We start from the raw sequence: 17135 nt of genomic DNA, 5'->3' as shown, positions 1-17135 counted from the left end.
AATATACCAGCATGCTTCTGCTTCAGAGCCTTCGCACTTGTTGCTCTGCTTCTTCTGCCTGGACTGCTCTTCCCTAGATACCTGTAGAACCTGTTCTCTCGTTTCATTCAGATTCCTGTCTCACTGCCTCCTTACTAAAAAGGACTTCCTCAACATCTCCATAGAAAATAGAGTCCTTCTGCTTCCCCATATTGTATCACTATCACCTAACTCTCTTCTTTCTTATTAACATTCATTACCATCTGACATTATCTATTTATTTATCTCCTACCACTACCACCACAACTAGAATTTTAGCTCCATAAGAACAGAGACTACATTTTGTTCACTAGTCACCTTCGCTATCTAGAATAGTGTCTAGCACACAGAAGACATCCAATGAATATTTCCTGAATTGATGATAAATTGAATAAATTTATCATATAGCCCTCACATAGTTGAATGAATATATTCATATAGCCCTCACCAAGTAATTAGAAAGATGACTAGAAGGAGTGTGGAAGACACTTGAGCTGGGCAAAAATGAGAGCAGAGATATCAGTTGAGCCATAACTAAAACCAGATAAGGCAGTGAGAATGAGACAGCTATGAAATTATTTAGATAAAAGCAACAGAATTTATAACTGATTGGATGTGGGAGCTTAGGTCAATGAAGGAGGACTATGCCTTCCAGGAATAAAGAAAATGAGCAAGGAGTAAAATCAATTTTAGACATGTTAAAATTGAGGTATTTGAGACAAATTCAGGTTACCAGTGGCTGCTGGATATGCAGATTTGGAATTTAGCAGAAAGATGCCAAGGCTACAGATTTAGATTTAGGAGCCATCAGCATATGAATAAGAATGAAAATCAGTGAGATGGGATTATCCAGGGAAAGCATGCAGAATCAAAAAAAAAAAAAAAAAACAGGAACAGAACTCTAAGAAACACCAGAAAGAGGAAGAGGATGCAAGAAAAGAAATTGGAAAGGACTGGTCTGAGATGTAGCAGACCACAACAGTTCGCACAAAATGGCCTAACGGAGTTTCAGGAAAGGAGGACAGGCTAAGGTTGAGGGGAATAAGGGTCAAATACAGAATAAAGGTGAAATATGGGTTTGACATGAGTGACATAGATTTGGCATAAGTGCTGAGGAGAGTGAACAGAAATTTTCCTGTTGGCCAAATTGGAAACTGACCAAAGACAAAGAGCAAATAGAGTTGCTATGGTTTTTAAACCATTTTAATGTCTATCAATAGGAGAATGGATAAGCAAAATACAGTATATTTATACAATGGAAGACTACTCAGCAAAAAAAAGCACTACTAATGAACAAAAGAACATACTAATGAGTCTTGAAAATAGAGCAAAGAAGGGCAATCTCAACCTGAGCAAAAGAAGAGTTACACAACAAGTACATATTGTATGACTCCATTTGTATGAAGTTCTAGAATAGACAAAGTAATTATTGATACTCTGGAAGGATGTGAAACAGTAGTTCCTTCCAGAGGATGGTATAGACAAGGACTGACCATCAAGGAGCATGAGAGCATGAGGTAATGGTGATGATGTTCTACATCTTTCTGAGGATTTGGCTTACTCAGGTGCAGGCACTTGTCAAAACTCAGATATCTTTGGATTTGTGCATTTCCTTGTAAAGTTTTAAACTGAAAGAAAAAACTGTAGACAAATGTCGAATTCTAGTTAGTGAAAGACCTGATAAAATATTTGTGAGGGCAATAACCGTTGTCTCTAATTTACTTCAAAATACACACAAGGAATAAGGTAGATTAATGGATCAATAGAGGGAGGGACAAATGTGAAAAGCAAACATAATAAAACAATGGTAGAAATCTGGGTGGTAGTTAAAAAAAAAGTTGCTATGGTTTAAATCACTAAATATGCAGCATAATTAATTTGTAAGAAATTAGCTGAGCTGCAGATCTGAACAAGTACAGTGGAAGGAATGAGTTGAAACTGCTAGCAAAAATATTACTTTAAGTGATGGACCACAAAGCTTAACCTAAGTAAGAAAATAAATAAGATCAAGAAGGGAGCTATTAGGAGAGGCGGGGGGGGGGCGGGAACAAAAGTCTGGGGGTGTCCATGAAGTTGAAAAACAGGTACAGTAGGAACAAGGATATGAGAGATGTGGAAGAATGAAAGGTTATTATGAAAGATTTGTTTGCCAGAGCTTAAGATTTAAGAGTTAGACAATCCCAGGCAATACTGAGGACATAAAACAGATTTAACCCTATCAAAACAAATATAGATCATAATGACACTTCTATACTTGTATATAACCTATTAAAATAAAAAGACCAGTAAACAATAGGAGTTAGATACAAAAAACATAAAATAGGGTTCCTGCCCAGGTTAATTCATAACTGTTGCTATAAATATCAAGAAATTTACAAACTTCTAAAAGCGGGACTATAAATATTACCAGGCTTTGGGGAGAAAGTGGATGAAGGGTTTGATGGGGCTAGATAAGAGAGTATGTTAAATAGGTGGGAAATAGAGCAGACAAATATCAGAAAGCAAAATGCCAGTGAATTGACTACAAGTAACTAATACATGTTTTATTAAGTTCTTCCATCTGTCAAATGAGAGTAACAACACCTGCCTTCCACCTGTCTCCAAGGGCTACTGTCATATGATAAACAAATTAATTTTAAACATGAAGGAGAAAAAAGTGTTCTGTGCAGCACTGCCCATAATAGCAAAAACCTGGAAGTAACTTAAATGACCATCAGTAGGAGATGGCTAAATAACTATAGGATGGTAATACAATTGGCCATTATATAGCAATTAAGAGGAATGAACCAGAGTTACAGATATAAACACAGATACATGTAAAAAAATTTAATGTTGTTTATGGATATGTATATATGTAGTAAGAGTATAAAAACAAAGATAGGAATGATTAACAACAAATTCAACATAATGATTATCTCATCTCTGGGGAGAAAAGAAGGAAATGAAATCAAGATGGGTACTAAGAAAGGAAACTTCAACTCTATCTGTATTGTTTTATTTCTTAAAAAAAGAAATCTGGGGACTTCCCTGGCAGTCCAGTGGTTAGGACTCGGTGCTCTCACTGACAGGGCCCTGGGTTCAATCCCTGGTTGGGGAACTAAGATCCCAAAAGTCATGTAGCACAGCCAAAAAAAAGAAAATCTGAAGCAAACATTGCAAAATATTAAGATTGGACAAAGCTAGGTAATAAGAGTTATATAAGTGTTCATCTTATTCTTTATCCTTGAAACATTAAGAATACAAAAGGCACAACATTATTATATAAGAAATATAGTATTACTACTGTATATGTTATTACTAATAATAATGTTCTCTCGTACAAATCTATAACACTGTCTGGTAAATATCCTCAAACCTGTAGGAAATGCTTACAATCTATATATTGGAAGTGATTTGAAAAGTATCTGACATTTTCTGGGTCTGGGTATGTTAATACATGACAAAAACGGAACTGACAGGACTACTTGTAGTCATTAACACATTTAAATCATAAAGATATTTGAGTCCCATTAAAATCATTAAACATATTTAATAATGAGGTAACAAATGATTATGTTCTCTATATTTTCTAATTTTTTAATAACTGGCATTACTTTTATAACCAGAAAAAATCTGTAAGGGAGAGAAATCAATAATCAATATCTTGATTATGTTTTTCTTAATTTGATTATTTAAAAAATTTCTTCATAGAACGTTTTTCTTTTCCCACCTTTTTCATTTAGTGCTTCCAAATTCCTAAGGAAGTGAACAGCTCTGAGGCCATGAAACTGCTGTTCACAATTATGACTAATATACACACTTCAAAAAAGTTCTTAAAAACTGATGAGCTAGAAGACAAATGATTTTAAATATACTGCAACATAAGTAATGGTCCATGAAAATCTATGTTTTTCGCACCTACTGCATTCCATATCTTCAGGCCAAGGAACACCAAACATCTCCATGAGCTTCGAACACTCACTGTAAGCCCGCTGACAGAGCCTACGGCAGGGAAGTGTGACACGTCCATATTCCATACAAATAGGAGCGTAGAGTGCACAAAGAAATGGCCGGAAATCCCGAGAACAATCCAAATTCACCATAGGGTGGAATGGCTAGGAGAAAGTTAAAATCAAATCATTAGATAAAGAGTTGCATACAAGTTAAAGTTTTCTACATATAATACGGCAATATTCTTTTTTTTTTAATCTGTTTTAAAAGATTTCTGAAGGCAATTAAAATTTTCTAAAGGGGAGTTTTTGTTTTTTTCAACAAAACCCTCTTAGCCCTATCCCTGGAGATTCTGATTTGGTTAAGTATGAGGTGTATCCCAGAATCTATACATATTTTAATTGTTACAGGTGATATTAATGAAAAGGCCTGGCTGAGAACCATTAACAACAATATGATCCATTTTACATAGAAAAATCCACAAAAGATACGTGTCAAATGCTCAGAAGTGTGATTAGTGCTTGGTGATGGGATTACAAGAGATTTAAATTTTCTTCTTTTTATGTATTTCAATTTCTATATTTTCTTCAATTTACGTGTATCAATAGGAGAGAGAGGACAAGAAGTGAAAGGAAAGGGTGGGGGAGGAAGAGAAGTAGTTATACACAGTGGTACATATTTTGAGGGTGGGAGGTAGGGAAGAGCTCTCACTTTGGTCTTACATTTTCTTTTTCTTTTTACATTAAAAATATTTTATTTTAAAAAACGGAGTTCTTTCAACTCTGAAATCACATGATGTAAACAGAGCTCACAATGTTAAGCTGATATTAAGGAAACAAAAAGAAAAAACAGTAGCCCCAAACATAAAACCATACTAAAATCATCATTATAACCATAGGAATAGATCAATTATCCCAAGAAATGTGCATCTGGGCTTTTGACTACCAAATATTTTTTCCACTTGTTTATATAACAGTTTCAGAGTCACTGATTTTGAACTGATAACAGATGTTCTCACCACCAGGCCTTTCCATTAAGACTCAATCAACTTATTTCTACATCGATATAAAACATTTTCTAGAGTCCTTCCATACACAACACAGTCAGAAAACCAAGTCTCAAAGAAACTGGTGTCAAAGAAGTTAAGTATAATGGATGTGATAACTGATATATAACAATAAAATATATGTGACTATCACTTCCAAGTATGAAGAGGTAATTTGTGTTAAATCAATGTTTCCATCAAGAGCAACTTCAATATACAGGAAAGAAAGTTTTTAAAATACCTATTTAAAGCTATTAGAGAAGTAGTGAAGGAAAAGAACTAGAGAGACCAAGAATCTAGAGAGCTCTGAAGCATGGAGTGGTGGCCTGATAAATGCACTTTTCCAAGGAGGTATCTGTTGAATCTGGGTGTAAGGCAAGAGGCTGAGAATCAAGATTTGCCTAGGCTGGTGCTAGAGAACCAAGAAACCAGCAGAGCTCTGGTAGTCTTGCAAGACTAGAGACAATACATGTGTATGTATAACTGAATCACTTTGCTATACACCTGAAACTAACACAACATTGTTAATCAACTATGCTCCAATTAAAAAAAAAAGACTACAGGGGGCTTCCCTGGTGGCGCAGTGGTTGAGAGTCTGCTTGCCGATGCAGGGGACACGGGTTCGTGCCCTGGTCCGGGAGGATACCACATGCCGCGGAGCGGCTGGGCCCATGAGCCATGGCCGCTGAGCCTGCGCGTCCGGAGCCTGTGCTCCGCAACGGGAGAGGCCACAACAGTGAGAGGCCCGCATACCGCAAAAAAAAAAAAAAAAAAAAAAAAAAGACTACAGACAAAATTGGAAACAAAAGTAACAGATGGGTGAAAAGGGGAAGTACCTAGAATTGGGCCTGACAAAGAGCCAGTTTTCCCTTCAAGATATTTGAAAATTCTGAAGCTACACAGGGAAGGAGGCTAGGAAGCTAAGAAGAAAGCCTCTGAAAAGCAGAGTGGAGATTTTGGAAGTTTTATCAGTATGAGGAAACATGAATTAGAGGTTCAAGTCTTGCCAGGGGAAATGGGAAATGAACATACCACACTCTCAGCTGGAAGCCCCTGAGTGACTACACTTCAGTAGCAGGGGCAAATGACAGGGAGGCTGAGACCTATGAAACATGAAACCCAGCCTCAATTCAGCTCAGTCCTTCACTGAATTAAGGTGATCAGCCCCCATTTATCTGCTAAGCAGAAGAAAGGGTGAGCTTTCTCTGGAGTAGTAATATAACATCATGTAGAACCTCACCAATATTTTGTAATGTCTACTACTCAATAAAAAATACTAGGCAGGGCTTCCCCGGTGGCGCAGTGGTTGAGAGTCCGCCTGCCGATGCAGGGGACGCAGGTTCGTGCCCCGGTCCGGGAAGATCCCACATGCCGCGGAGCGGCTGGGCCCGTGAGCCATGGCCGCTGAGCCTGCGCGTCCAGAGCCTGTGCTCCACAACGGGAGAGGCCACAGCAGTGAGAGGCCCAGGTACGGCAAAAAAAAAAAAAAAAAAATACTAGGCATTCCAAGAGACAGGACCATATGACTGAAAAACAAAATAAAAAATTACAGTGTTTTGGTAATCCCAGCTATTGGACTTAGTAGACAAGACTGTATATAAGAAATACGTTCAAGAAAATAAAAGATGAAGAATTGCAGAAATTGGAATCTATCATAAGAGGAACCAAAGAGAAATTCTATAAGTGAAATACATAAATGCTGAAATTAAGAACTTATTAGATATGTCAGAAGATAGAACTGGCAGAACGGAAAACAAGGCAATAGGAAATATCCACACAGAAGCACACAGATCAAAAAATACTGAAAAATACAGAAAAGAGCATAACAGACGTGTAAAACACATGAAAAAAATCTAAAATATGCATAACTGGAACCTCAAAAGAGGAAAGAGGGAATGAGCAGAGGCAATATATAGAAAGACGATGGCCAAGGATTTGTCAAAACTGATTAAAGACAACAACCCACAGATTCAAAAAGTTCTGCAAATCCCCAGAAGAATAAATATAATAAAAAAAAACACACCTAAGCATATCTCATTTAAATTGCTGAAAACCAAAGAAAAACATCTTAAAAGCAGCCAGTGGAAAAAAAGACACCTTACCTTCAACAGAACAACTGTTGTTGTACTTTTGAATACTATAAAACAACAGAATGACTACGTAAAGAGCTGAGAGAAAACAACTGCTCACCATAACTCTATGGCCAGCAAAAATACCCTTTATAAGTGAAGGCAAAGTAAAGACATTTTCAGACAGACAAAAAACTGAGAAAACTAGTCACTAGCAAACCTGCACTAGAAGACAAAAGAAAAATAATCTAAGATGAAAATTCAAAAGGAATTAAAAGCAACAAAAGAGGTGAATATGTGGGAAAATATAAATATTCTCTGTATAAACAAAAAATAATGGGGGTGGGCTTCCCTGGTGGCGCAGTGGTTGAGTGTCCGCCTGCCGATGAGGGGGACGCAGGTTTGTGCCCCAGTCTGGGAGGATCCCACATGCCGCGGAGCGGCTGGGCCCGTGAGCCATGGCCGCTGAGCCTGCACGTCCGGAGCCTGTGCTCCACAGCGGGAGAGGCCACAACAGTGAGAGGCCCGTGTACCGCAAAAAAAAAAAAACAAAAAAAACATGGGGCTTCCCTGGTGGCACAGTGGTTAAGAATCTGCCTGCCAATGTAGGGGACATGGGTTCGAGCCCTGGTCCAGGAAGACCCCACATGCCGTGGAGCAACTAAGCCCATGTGCCACAACTGCTGAGCCTGCGCTCTAGAGTCTGCAAGCCACAACTACTGAAGCCTGTGAGCCTAGAGCCCATGCTCTGCAACAAGAGAAGCCACTGCAATGAGAATCCCACGCACTGCAATGAGAAGCCCGTGCAACGAAGAATGGTCCCTGCTCACTGCAACTAGAAAAAGCCTGCATGCAGCAACGAAGACCCAACGCAGCCAAAAATAAATAAATAAAATAAATTTTTTAAAAACCCTATGCAGAAACAAAAATATGAAAAGTTTAAAAAACAAACAATAATGTCTTAAAATACATACAAAATACATGTAAATTAATATGTGTAATAATAAAATGATAAAGATGGGGGTCAGAGGAACACTAATGGGAGAGTGATCAAAGTTATTATTTTTACTAGAATATTACATCAAGGGTACATATAATTTCTAGGGTAAGCAATAAAAGAATGCACAACTAACAAGGTAATAAAGAGAGAAATAGAATAATACAAAAGCAGTCAAGACAGGAGAGAAAAAAGAATACAAAACAGTTTGGAAAAATTGAAATCAAGTAATAAGAGTATATATTAACCCAAGTACATCACTAATTGCATTATATATAAATGACCTAAAGACTATGTAAAAGAGTAAAGTTGTTGGACTAGGTACAAATAAAAACAAAACAAGGGCTTCCCTGGTGGCGCAGTGGTTGAGAGTCCGCCTGCCGATGCAGGGGACACGGGCTCGTGCCCTGGTCTGGGAAGATCCCACATGCCACGGAGCGGCTGGGCCCGTGAGCCATGGCTGCTGAGCCTGCGCGTCTGGAGCCTGTGCTCCGCAACGGGAGAGGCCACAACAGAGAGAGGCCCGCGTACCACAAAAACAAACAAACAAACAAACAAACAAAAAACCCTATGCCGTTTACAAAGACACTTTTTTCAATATAAGGACAGAGATAGGTTAAAACTAAAAAGACGGCAAACAATAAACAATGAAAGAACCAACCAAAAACAAGACTACACTTTATGACAAGGAGTGTTCCCAGAGATAAAGAAGGTCATTTCTTAAAGACAAAATAAAAGAATCAATTCACCATGACTAAAAAGTAAATCTAAACATATATGTACCACTTAACACAGCTTTAAATTATTTTAATAAAAAACAGAAGTAAAATGGGACATACACAAATCCACAATCAGAGTGAGTTTGATACACTTCTCTCAATAAGAAGAGTGAGAAAAAAATTCTATGAGAATACAGAAAATCTAAACAAGTCAATTACAAACCTGACCTAAGCAACATATTTATAATCATGGCACCCAACAATGAGTGGAACCTATTTAACATACACATGGAATCTTTACCCAAACTGGCCATGTTGTAAGTCCTAAAATAAGCCACAAAAAACTTCTTAGTACTAAAACCATTCAGACTGTTCTATGACTAAAATGGAATTAAGGTAGATATCAATTACAAAAAGAACCCTAGAAAATACCCAACTGTTTGGCTGTTTGGAAATCAGACAAAATAACTTCTAAATAACCCATAATCAACAAAGGAAATCATAACTGAAATTTAAATTGTATATAATTATATATCATATGTATTACATTTTAATTTTTATATATATATGTATAATCTACATATAGAATTAAGTAGTAAAGACAATAAATAAAATGTCAGGGGCTTCCCTGGTGGCGCAGTGCTTGAGAGTCCGCCTGCTGATGCGGGGGACGCGGGTTCGTGCCCCGGTCTGGGAGGATCCCACGTGCCGCGGAGCGGCTGGTCCTGTGAGCCATGGCCCCTGAGCCTGCGCGTTGGGAGCCTGTGCTCCGCAACGGGAGGGGCCACAGCAGTGAGAGGCCCGGTACCGCAAAAAAAAAAAAAAAAAAAAAAAAAAAAATGTCAGCAAAAGCTATATTCAGAGGAAATTTATAACCTGATATGCATATGTCAGAAAATAAGAAAGCCTGAAAAACAATCAATGGTAAGCTCCATCTCAAGAAGCTGGAAAAAGAATGGCCAATCAAACCTAGAGAAAGTAGAAAAAAGGCAATAGCAAGTAAAAGAGGAAAAAACCCACAAATTACCAATATCAGGAATGAAGGACAGAAAATTACTAGAAATATAATGAGGATACTATAAATAATAAATTCGACATGTTAGGATGAAATGAACTAATTCCTTGGAAAAAGATCACAATTTACCAAAAATCATAAAAGTAGAAATATAAAATCTAGTTTTCTATCAACATTTATGAAGAAATTTAAGCCACCATTAGAAACTATCCCCCCCAAAAAACTCCAAGCCAAGACGGTTTCACTAGAGAAAATTTATCAAACGTTTAAGGAAGAAGTTACAGCAATCATATACAAACTCTTCCCCAAAAAAGGAAACTTTCTCAACTCACCTCACACCTCACAAAACCAGCATAATTTTTTTTTTTTTTTTTTTTTTTTGGTGGTACGCGGGCTTCTCACTGTTGTGGCGTCTCCCGTTGCAGAGCACAGGCTCCGGACACACAGGCTCAGCGGCCATGGCTCATGGGCCCAGCTGCTCCGCGGCATGTGGGATCTTCCCGGACCGGGACATGAACCTGTGTCCCCTGCATCAGCAGGCAGACTCTCAACCACTGCGCCACCAGGGAAGCCCAACCAGCATAATTTTTATAACAAAACCCAACAGGGACTATATAAGAAAGGAAAATCACATTTCATGACCATAGATGTAAAAATCATATCCCAAATTAGTAAATTAATCCAGAACAATATAAAAAAGAATAATATATCACACCAAATAAAGTTTTGTTCCAAGGATACAATGCTGGTTAACATTTGAAAAATCAGTTAATGCAATTAATGGCATTCACAGAAAAAGGGCAGGAAATCACACAATCTATTCAACAGAGGCAATAAAAGCATTTAATGAAATCCAACACCCATTTATTATGAAAACTCTTAACAGACTAAGAAGGGAATTTCCTCAATCCTATAGAAAGCATATACATCAAACCACAGCAAACCTCATACTTTGTAGTAAATGACTGAAAGCGTCCCCTGAGATCAAAGATGAGGCAAAAGTACCTGTTATCACCACCCTATTAAACACCGTATTGGAAGTCCTCACTAGGGCATCAAGAAGAAATAAAAGGTAAAGGATTAGAAGGAAAGAAATACAGAGAGCAGTTTTCCTGGGTTCCCTTACCCTGCTGTTCTCCACCCGGGAGCCCATTCCTAATAAAGTCTCTTGCTTTGTCAGGGAAAAAAGAAAGAAAGAAAGAAGAAATAAAAGGTATATGAACTGGAAAGAAACTGTCATTATTCACAGATGACATGTGCTCCAGTTACCAAATTTGTATCTCTCAGTTCCAAACTCACCCTTCAACACATGCTCTGTGATAATGGATGGGATTCCTTTCATCATTTCTTCTTTACACTGAGCATGATTTTAAACTTTCTCAATAGAGTGTTGGAGAAATACTGCAGGATGAAGGGGGCTTCTCTTGTTGGTTGGGGCTGCTGCATAGTCAGCAGTGTAAATGTGAGGAAATCTATGCCCACGTGCCTAGAATGATCCTTCAGCAACCTCACAGTCCCAGCCCAGCCTAGTAAACACCTTCCTGTAGCCCTCCCAAAATAGACGCTGTAGGCTCAAGGCCTCCTGCCTGCAGCAGTGCCCTGACTCTCTCTATTTACCCAATACTTGCCTATGCCCTGAAGGGTTGCATCCTGCTTGCCTGGTAACTGTGGACCAGCTCTGGCCCAAGCAACCCTGTGATGTTCTCTGCTACCTAGTGAGCTGTAAGTATATCCTGTACAACTAAGGTCTTAGCCTTGGGGTGGGGGCCCCTTCTAAGATTGTCCCTCAGCCCTAGAGAACCCTGTAGAGCTCTCTCTATATCTTATAATTATTCTTCTTTAATAGTTTATTAATTCTTCATATTACACTTCCCTTGTTTAAATCACTGAGTGGTTCTGTCTCCTAATTGAACCAGACTAATAAAACATGGTTGTCACAAAGAAAATCTAAAGTAATCTATAAACCATCAAATAAATAAATTTAGAGTCACTGGATACAAAGTCAATATAGAAAAAAAAATCAACTGTATTTCTACAGTTGACAGAAATACAACTGTAGTAAATATATTAAAAATAAACTTCAGGGCCTCCCTGATGGCGCAGTGGTTGAGAGTCCGCCTGCCGATGCAGGGGATGCGGGTTCGTGCCCCGGTCTGGGAGGATCCCATATGCCGCGGAGCGGCTGGGCCCGTGAGCCATGGCTGCTGGGCCTGCGCGTCCGGAGCCTGTGCTCCGCAACGGGAGAGGCCACAACAGTGAGAGGCCCGCATACCACAAAAAAAAAAAAAAAATAAAAAAAAATAAACTTCAAAAAAAGCCAAAAGAAGAGGAAATTAAAAAATAATTCCATTTATAAGAGCATTAAAAAGAATAAATACTTAGGAATAAATTTAACCAATGTGATGCAAAACAGAAAACTACAAAATACTGCTGAAAGAAATCAAAGAAGACCTACTAAACATAAGAACTTCCCATATTCATGGATTGGAAGACTTAATGTTGTTAAAATGGCAATACTCCATAAACTGATCTACGGATTCAATGTAATCCCTTCAAAACTCCCAATGGCCTTTTTTTGCTGAAATGGAGAAGCTGATCCTGAAATTCATATGGAATGCAAGAAACTCCGAACGGCCAAAACAACCTTGAAAATAAAGAACAAAACATTCCCATTTTAAAACTTATTACAATGATATAGTAACCAAAACAGTATGGTACTAGCATAATGCTAGACATACAGACCAATGGAATACAACTGGGAATCCAGAAATAAACCTTCACACGTGTGCCAATTAATTTTCACAAAGGTACCAAGACCACTCAATGGGGGGAAAATAGTCTCTTCAACAAATGGTGCTGAGACAACTGAGTATTCACATGCATAAGAATAAAACTGGCTGACTGCCTCACGTCACATCCAAGTTAACTCAAAATGGATCAAAGGCCTAAATGTAAGAGCAAAATCTATGAAACCTGTAGAAGAAAGCATAAGGGTAAATCTTCATGACCTTGGATTTGTCAATGGTTTCTTAAACACCAAAAACACAAGCACAAAAGAAAAAATAAATTGGACTTCATCAAAATTAAAAGCTCTTGTGTATTAAAGGACACCATCAGAAGGAGGGTGAACAAGACAATCCACACAGTGAAAAATATTTGCAAATCATATATCTGATAAGGGTCTAGTGTCCAGAATACATAAAGAATTCCTGTAACTCAACAAAAAACAACCCAATTTTTTAGATGGGCAAAAACATTAAACAAACATTTCTCCAAAGGAGTCATGCAATGACCAAATAAGCACATGAAAAGATGATCAATGTCATTAGTCATTAGGAAATGCAAATCAAAACCACAATGAGATACAACATCACACCCACAACCCTATCTAAAAAACAGAAAATACCAAGTGTTGGTAAGAAATCAGAACCCCCATACATTTGCTGATGGGAATGTAAAATAATGCAACCACTAGAGAAAACAGTTTGGCGATTCCTCAAGAAGTTAAACATAAAATTACCACATGATCCAGCAATTCCACTCCTAGGAATATATCCAAAATAATTTAAAATCATGTTCAAGCAAAAATTTGTATATGAATGTTCATATCAGAGTAGCATTATTCATAATAACCAAAAAGAGCAAAATAAACCAAAAGTAAGAAAAGGGAAGGAAATAATAAAGAAGAGAAATCAATGACACTGAAAACAAAGAAGGGCAATAGGAAAAAAAAAAAATCACTCAACCCAAGAGCTGGTTCTTTGAAAATATCAGTAAAATTGATAGGCTTCTAGTAACAATGATTAAAAAAAGAATGAGAGAAAGGAACACAACTTACCAATATCAAGAATGAAAGAGGATATCACTAGAGACTGCCAACATTAAAAATAAAATAAGGAATATTACAAACAACTCTATGCACGTAAACTAGACAATTTAGATGAAGTGGACCAATTCCTCAGAAGCCAGACTACCAAAACTCACCCAAGATGAAACTGATAATCTGAATAGTCTTCTAACCATTCAAGAAATTGAATCTGTAGTTTAAAACCTCCTAAAAAAGATATCCAGGCCAGATGGTTTCACTGGTAAAATCTAACTAACAATTTTAAAAGAATACCAATTCTACACAATCTCTTCCAGAAAACAGCAGAGAACTAATCCCAACAAATTGTATGAAGTCAGGATTACTTAATATTAAAGCCAAAGATAATACAAAGGAAGAAAACTACAGACCAATACCCCCAGTGAACAAAATGCAAAAATGCTTAACAAAATAGTAGCAAATCAAGTCCAAAAATATATTAAAAGCATTATATAGCACAACCTAGTAGGGTTTGTTCCAGAAATCCAAAGCTGGTTCCATATTCAAAAATCAATCAAATCAACAGGCTAATAACAAAGAAAAAAATCACATTATCATACCAAATGATGCAGAAAAAGCATTCATGATTTTCAAGTTTCCAGCAAAGTACATACATAAAGTAACTGCCTCAACTTGATAAAGTACATATACAAAAACCCTACAGTTAACATCATACTTTGTGGTGAAACATTGGATTCCTATCTTTAAGATTGGAAACAAGGGAAGAATGCCTGCTCTCACCACTCTTACTCAGCATAGTACTGGAAGTCCTATCAGCACAATAAAATAAGAAAAGGAAATAAAAAGTGTAGAGATTGGAAAAAGAAAACTGTCCCTATTTGCAGATGACATTACTGTCTACATAGAACATCCCAAGGAATCTCAAAAAACACTTTTAAATTAGTAAAAAAAAAAAAAAAACAAAAGAAGAAAAAATGTATTCGTCCTAGAATTAATAAGTTCAACAAGGTTGCAGAATACAAGAAAAACATACGTAAGAATTGTATTTCTATATACAATTGCATTTTTATATATAATGAGCATGCAGAAACTAAGTTAAAACAATATATTTATAATCACATTTATTTTTAAAAAAAGAAACACCTGGGTATATGTCCAACAAGACCTGTATAGGGCTTGTATGAAGAAAACTATAAAATGCTGATGAAATCAAGGAAGATACAAATAAATGGACAGATATACAGTTATACTGGTTTGCTAGGGCTGCTGCAACAAAGTCCCACAAACTGTGTGGCTTAAACAACAGAAATTCATTGTCTCACATTTCTGGAAGCTAAAAGTCTGAGATCAAGGTGTTGGCAGAGCCATGCTCCCTCTAAAGGTGCTAGGGAAGGATCTGTTCCAGGTATCTCTCCTAGCTTCTAGTAGTTCCTTGGCTTGTGGCAGCATAAATCCGATCTTCACACAGCATTCCCCCTGTGCCTCTTTACATATCTTCCCTCTATGTGTGCCTGTGTCCAAAATTCCCTTTTATAAGGACACCAGTCATACTGGAATAGAAGTACCTCAGTACTCCACTACTCCAGACCCTATTTCCAAACAAGGTCACATTCTGAGGTACTGGGGATTAGGGCTTATTAGGGGGACTCAAGTCAATCCATAACAACACTGTTCATGGACTGGAGATTCAACATGTAAGGGTGTCAATCTTCCCCTAAATGATCCCTAGACTTAATGAAATTTCTGTCAAAAGCCAGCATGCTTTTAGTAGCTAAAGACAAGCTTATTCTAAAATTTATATTAAAAAAACAAAAGAAGTAGAATAACTGAAACAATTTTGAAAAAGAAAGTGGGAAAAATCATGCTCTCCAATTTTAAGACTTACTATATAGCTAAAAGTAATCAAGACACTGTGGTATTGGTGGTAAAATAGACACAAAGAAAAAACAAGACAGAATAGAGAACACAGATATAAATCCACACAAGAATAACCAACTCATTTTTCACAAAGAAGCAAAAGCAATTCAATCGTGGAAGGACAGATAGTCTGTTCAACAAATAGTGCTAAAGCTAGTGGATATTCACAGCCAAAAAAATGAAACTTACTTTACACAAATTAACTCAAAATTGATCATGGATTTAAACTAAGACATAAAGCTATAAAACTTAAAAGAGAGAGAGAATCTTCCAGACCCAGGCTGAAGAGTTCTTAGAAATGACACCAAAAGCACAGTCCATAAGAGGGAAAAGAAATTAGTAAATAGGACTTCATTAAAATTTAAGACTTCTGCTTTCCTAAAGACCTTGTTGAAAGGATGAAAAGGCAGGCTATAGACCAGGATAAACTATTTACAAACGATGTATCAAACAAAGGATTTGTATCTAGAATTTATAAAGAACTCTCAAAACTCAAAAGTAAAAAATAAATCAATTGAAAAATGAACTAAAGACATGAACATTTTATCAAAGAGAATATATGAATGGCACATGAAAAGATGTTCAATATCATTAGCCATGAGGGAAATACAAATTAAAACCACATGAGATACCACATCATATTATAAAAGCTGAATAAAAAATAGTGAAAATAGCAAATGGTGGTAAGAATGCTGAGAAAGTAGATCTCTCATACATTGCTGGTGGGAATGTACAATGGTACACCCGTTATGGAAAATAGCTGAGCAGTTTCTTAAAAATCCAAACATATGCTTATCATAAGATCCAGCAATCACACTCCTGGGCATTTATCCCCCCAAAAGGAAAACTTATGTCTGCACAAAAACCTGTACAGGAATATTCATAGCAGCTTTATTTGTAATAGCAAAGAGCTGGAAACAACTCAGTATCCGTCAATGGATGATTAAACAAATAGCAGAACATCTATATAATGGAATACTACTAAGCAATTAAAAACAATGACTACTGATACATGCAACAACTTGGATGGATCTCAAGGGTATTATGCTAAATGAAGAAAAGCCAATCTCAAAAGATTATATATACTGTATGATCTATTTATATAAATTCTTGAACTGACAAAATTATAGGGCTAGAGAACTAGTGGTTACTTGGAAATAGGAAAGCGGGGAGGAAGAAAGGAAGCACAAGAGAGTTCCTCGGTGGCGCTAAAACAGTTCTGTATCTTAACCAAAGTGATGGCTATACGAATTTATATGTGTGATAAAACTGCAAAGACAATATATACACATGTACATGTGCATTCACAGACACAAAAATGACTACATGTAAAAACTGGTGAAATATGATAAGGGCTATAGATTGTACCAATGTTAACTTCCAGGTTTTGATACTGTGTAATAGTTACATACGATAGGAAGACTGGGGGAAAACTAGGTACAGTACAAAGAATCTCTGCACTATTTTGATGTATGTACATACATCATACATATATGCATATGTATGCCTTAAGTAAGTCTCAAACCTGCCTGGTCCTTAGCAATGCATACAATACCAACTAATCCAATATCGTGATGGTACTATGTTAGTAAAACCTCC

At 37.0% G+C, this 17135-nt stretch overlaps 1 protein-coding gene across 2 annotated transcripts in view; it reads right to left on the bottom strand.

Moving 5' to 3' along the window:
• The window catches only part of FZD3 (frizzled class receptor 3), a 92485-nt gene that overhangs the window by 56996 nt on the left and 18354 nt on the right, over positions 1-17135 (bottom strand). The window contains exon 3 of one of the 2 annotated variants that reach the window (XM_082619123.1): positions 3916-4112. In XM_082619123.1, the coding sequence (XP_082475249.1) occupies positions 3916-4112 (197 nt within the window). Of the gene's footprint in view, positions 1-3915; positions 4113-17135 lie in introns of those variants that run through there. The other variant, XM_082619124.1, reaches the window with a different exon arrangement.

The sequence above is a fragment of the Mesoplodon mirus genome (genome assembly GCF_964341445.2).
Source record: "Mesoplodon mirus genome assembly, chromosome: 1".
Taxonomy (NCBI): domain Eukaryota; kingdom Metazoa; phylum Chordata; class Mammalia; order Artiodactyla; family Ziphiidae; genus Mesoplodon; species Mesoplodon mirus.
The sequence above is the reverse complement of the archived record's forward strand: the minus strand, read 5'-3'. Positions and strand labels throughout refer to the sequence as shown.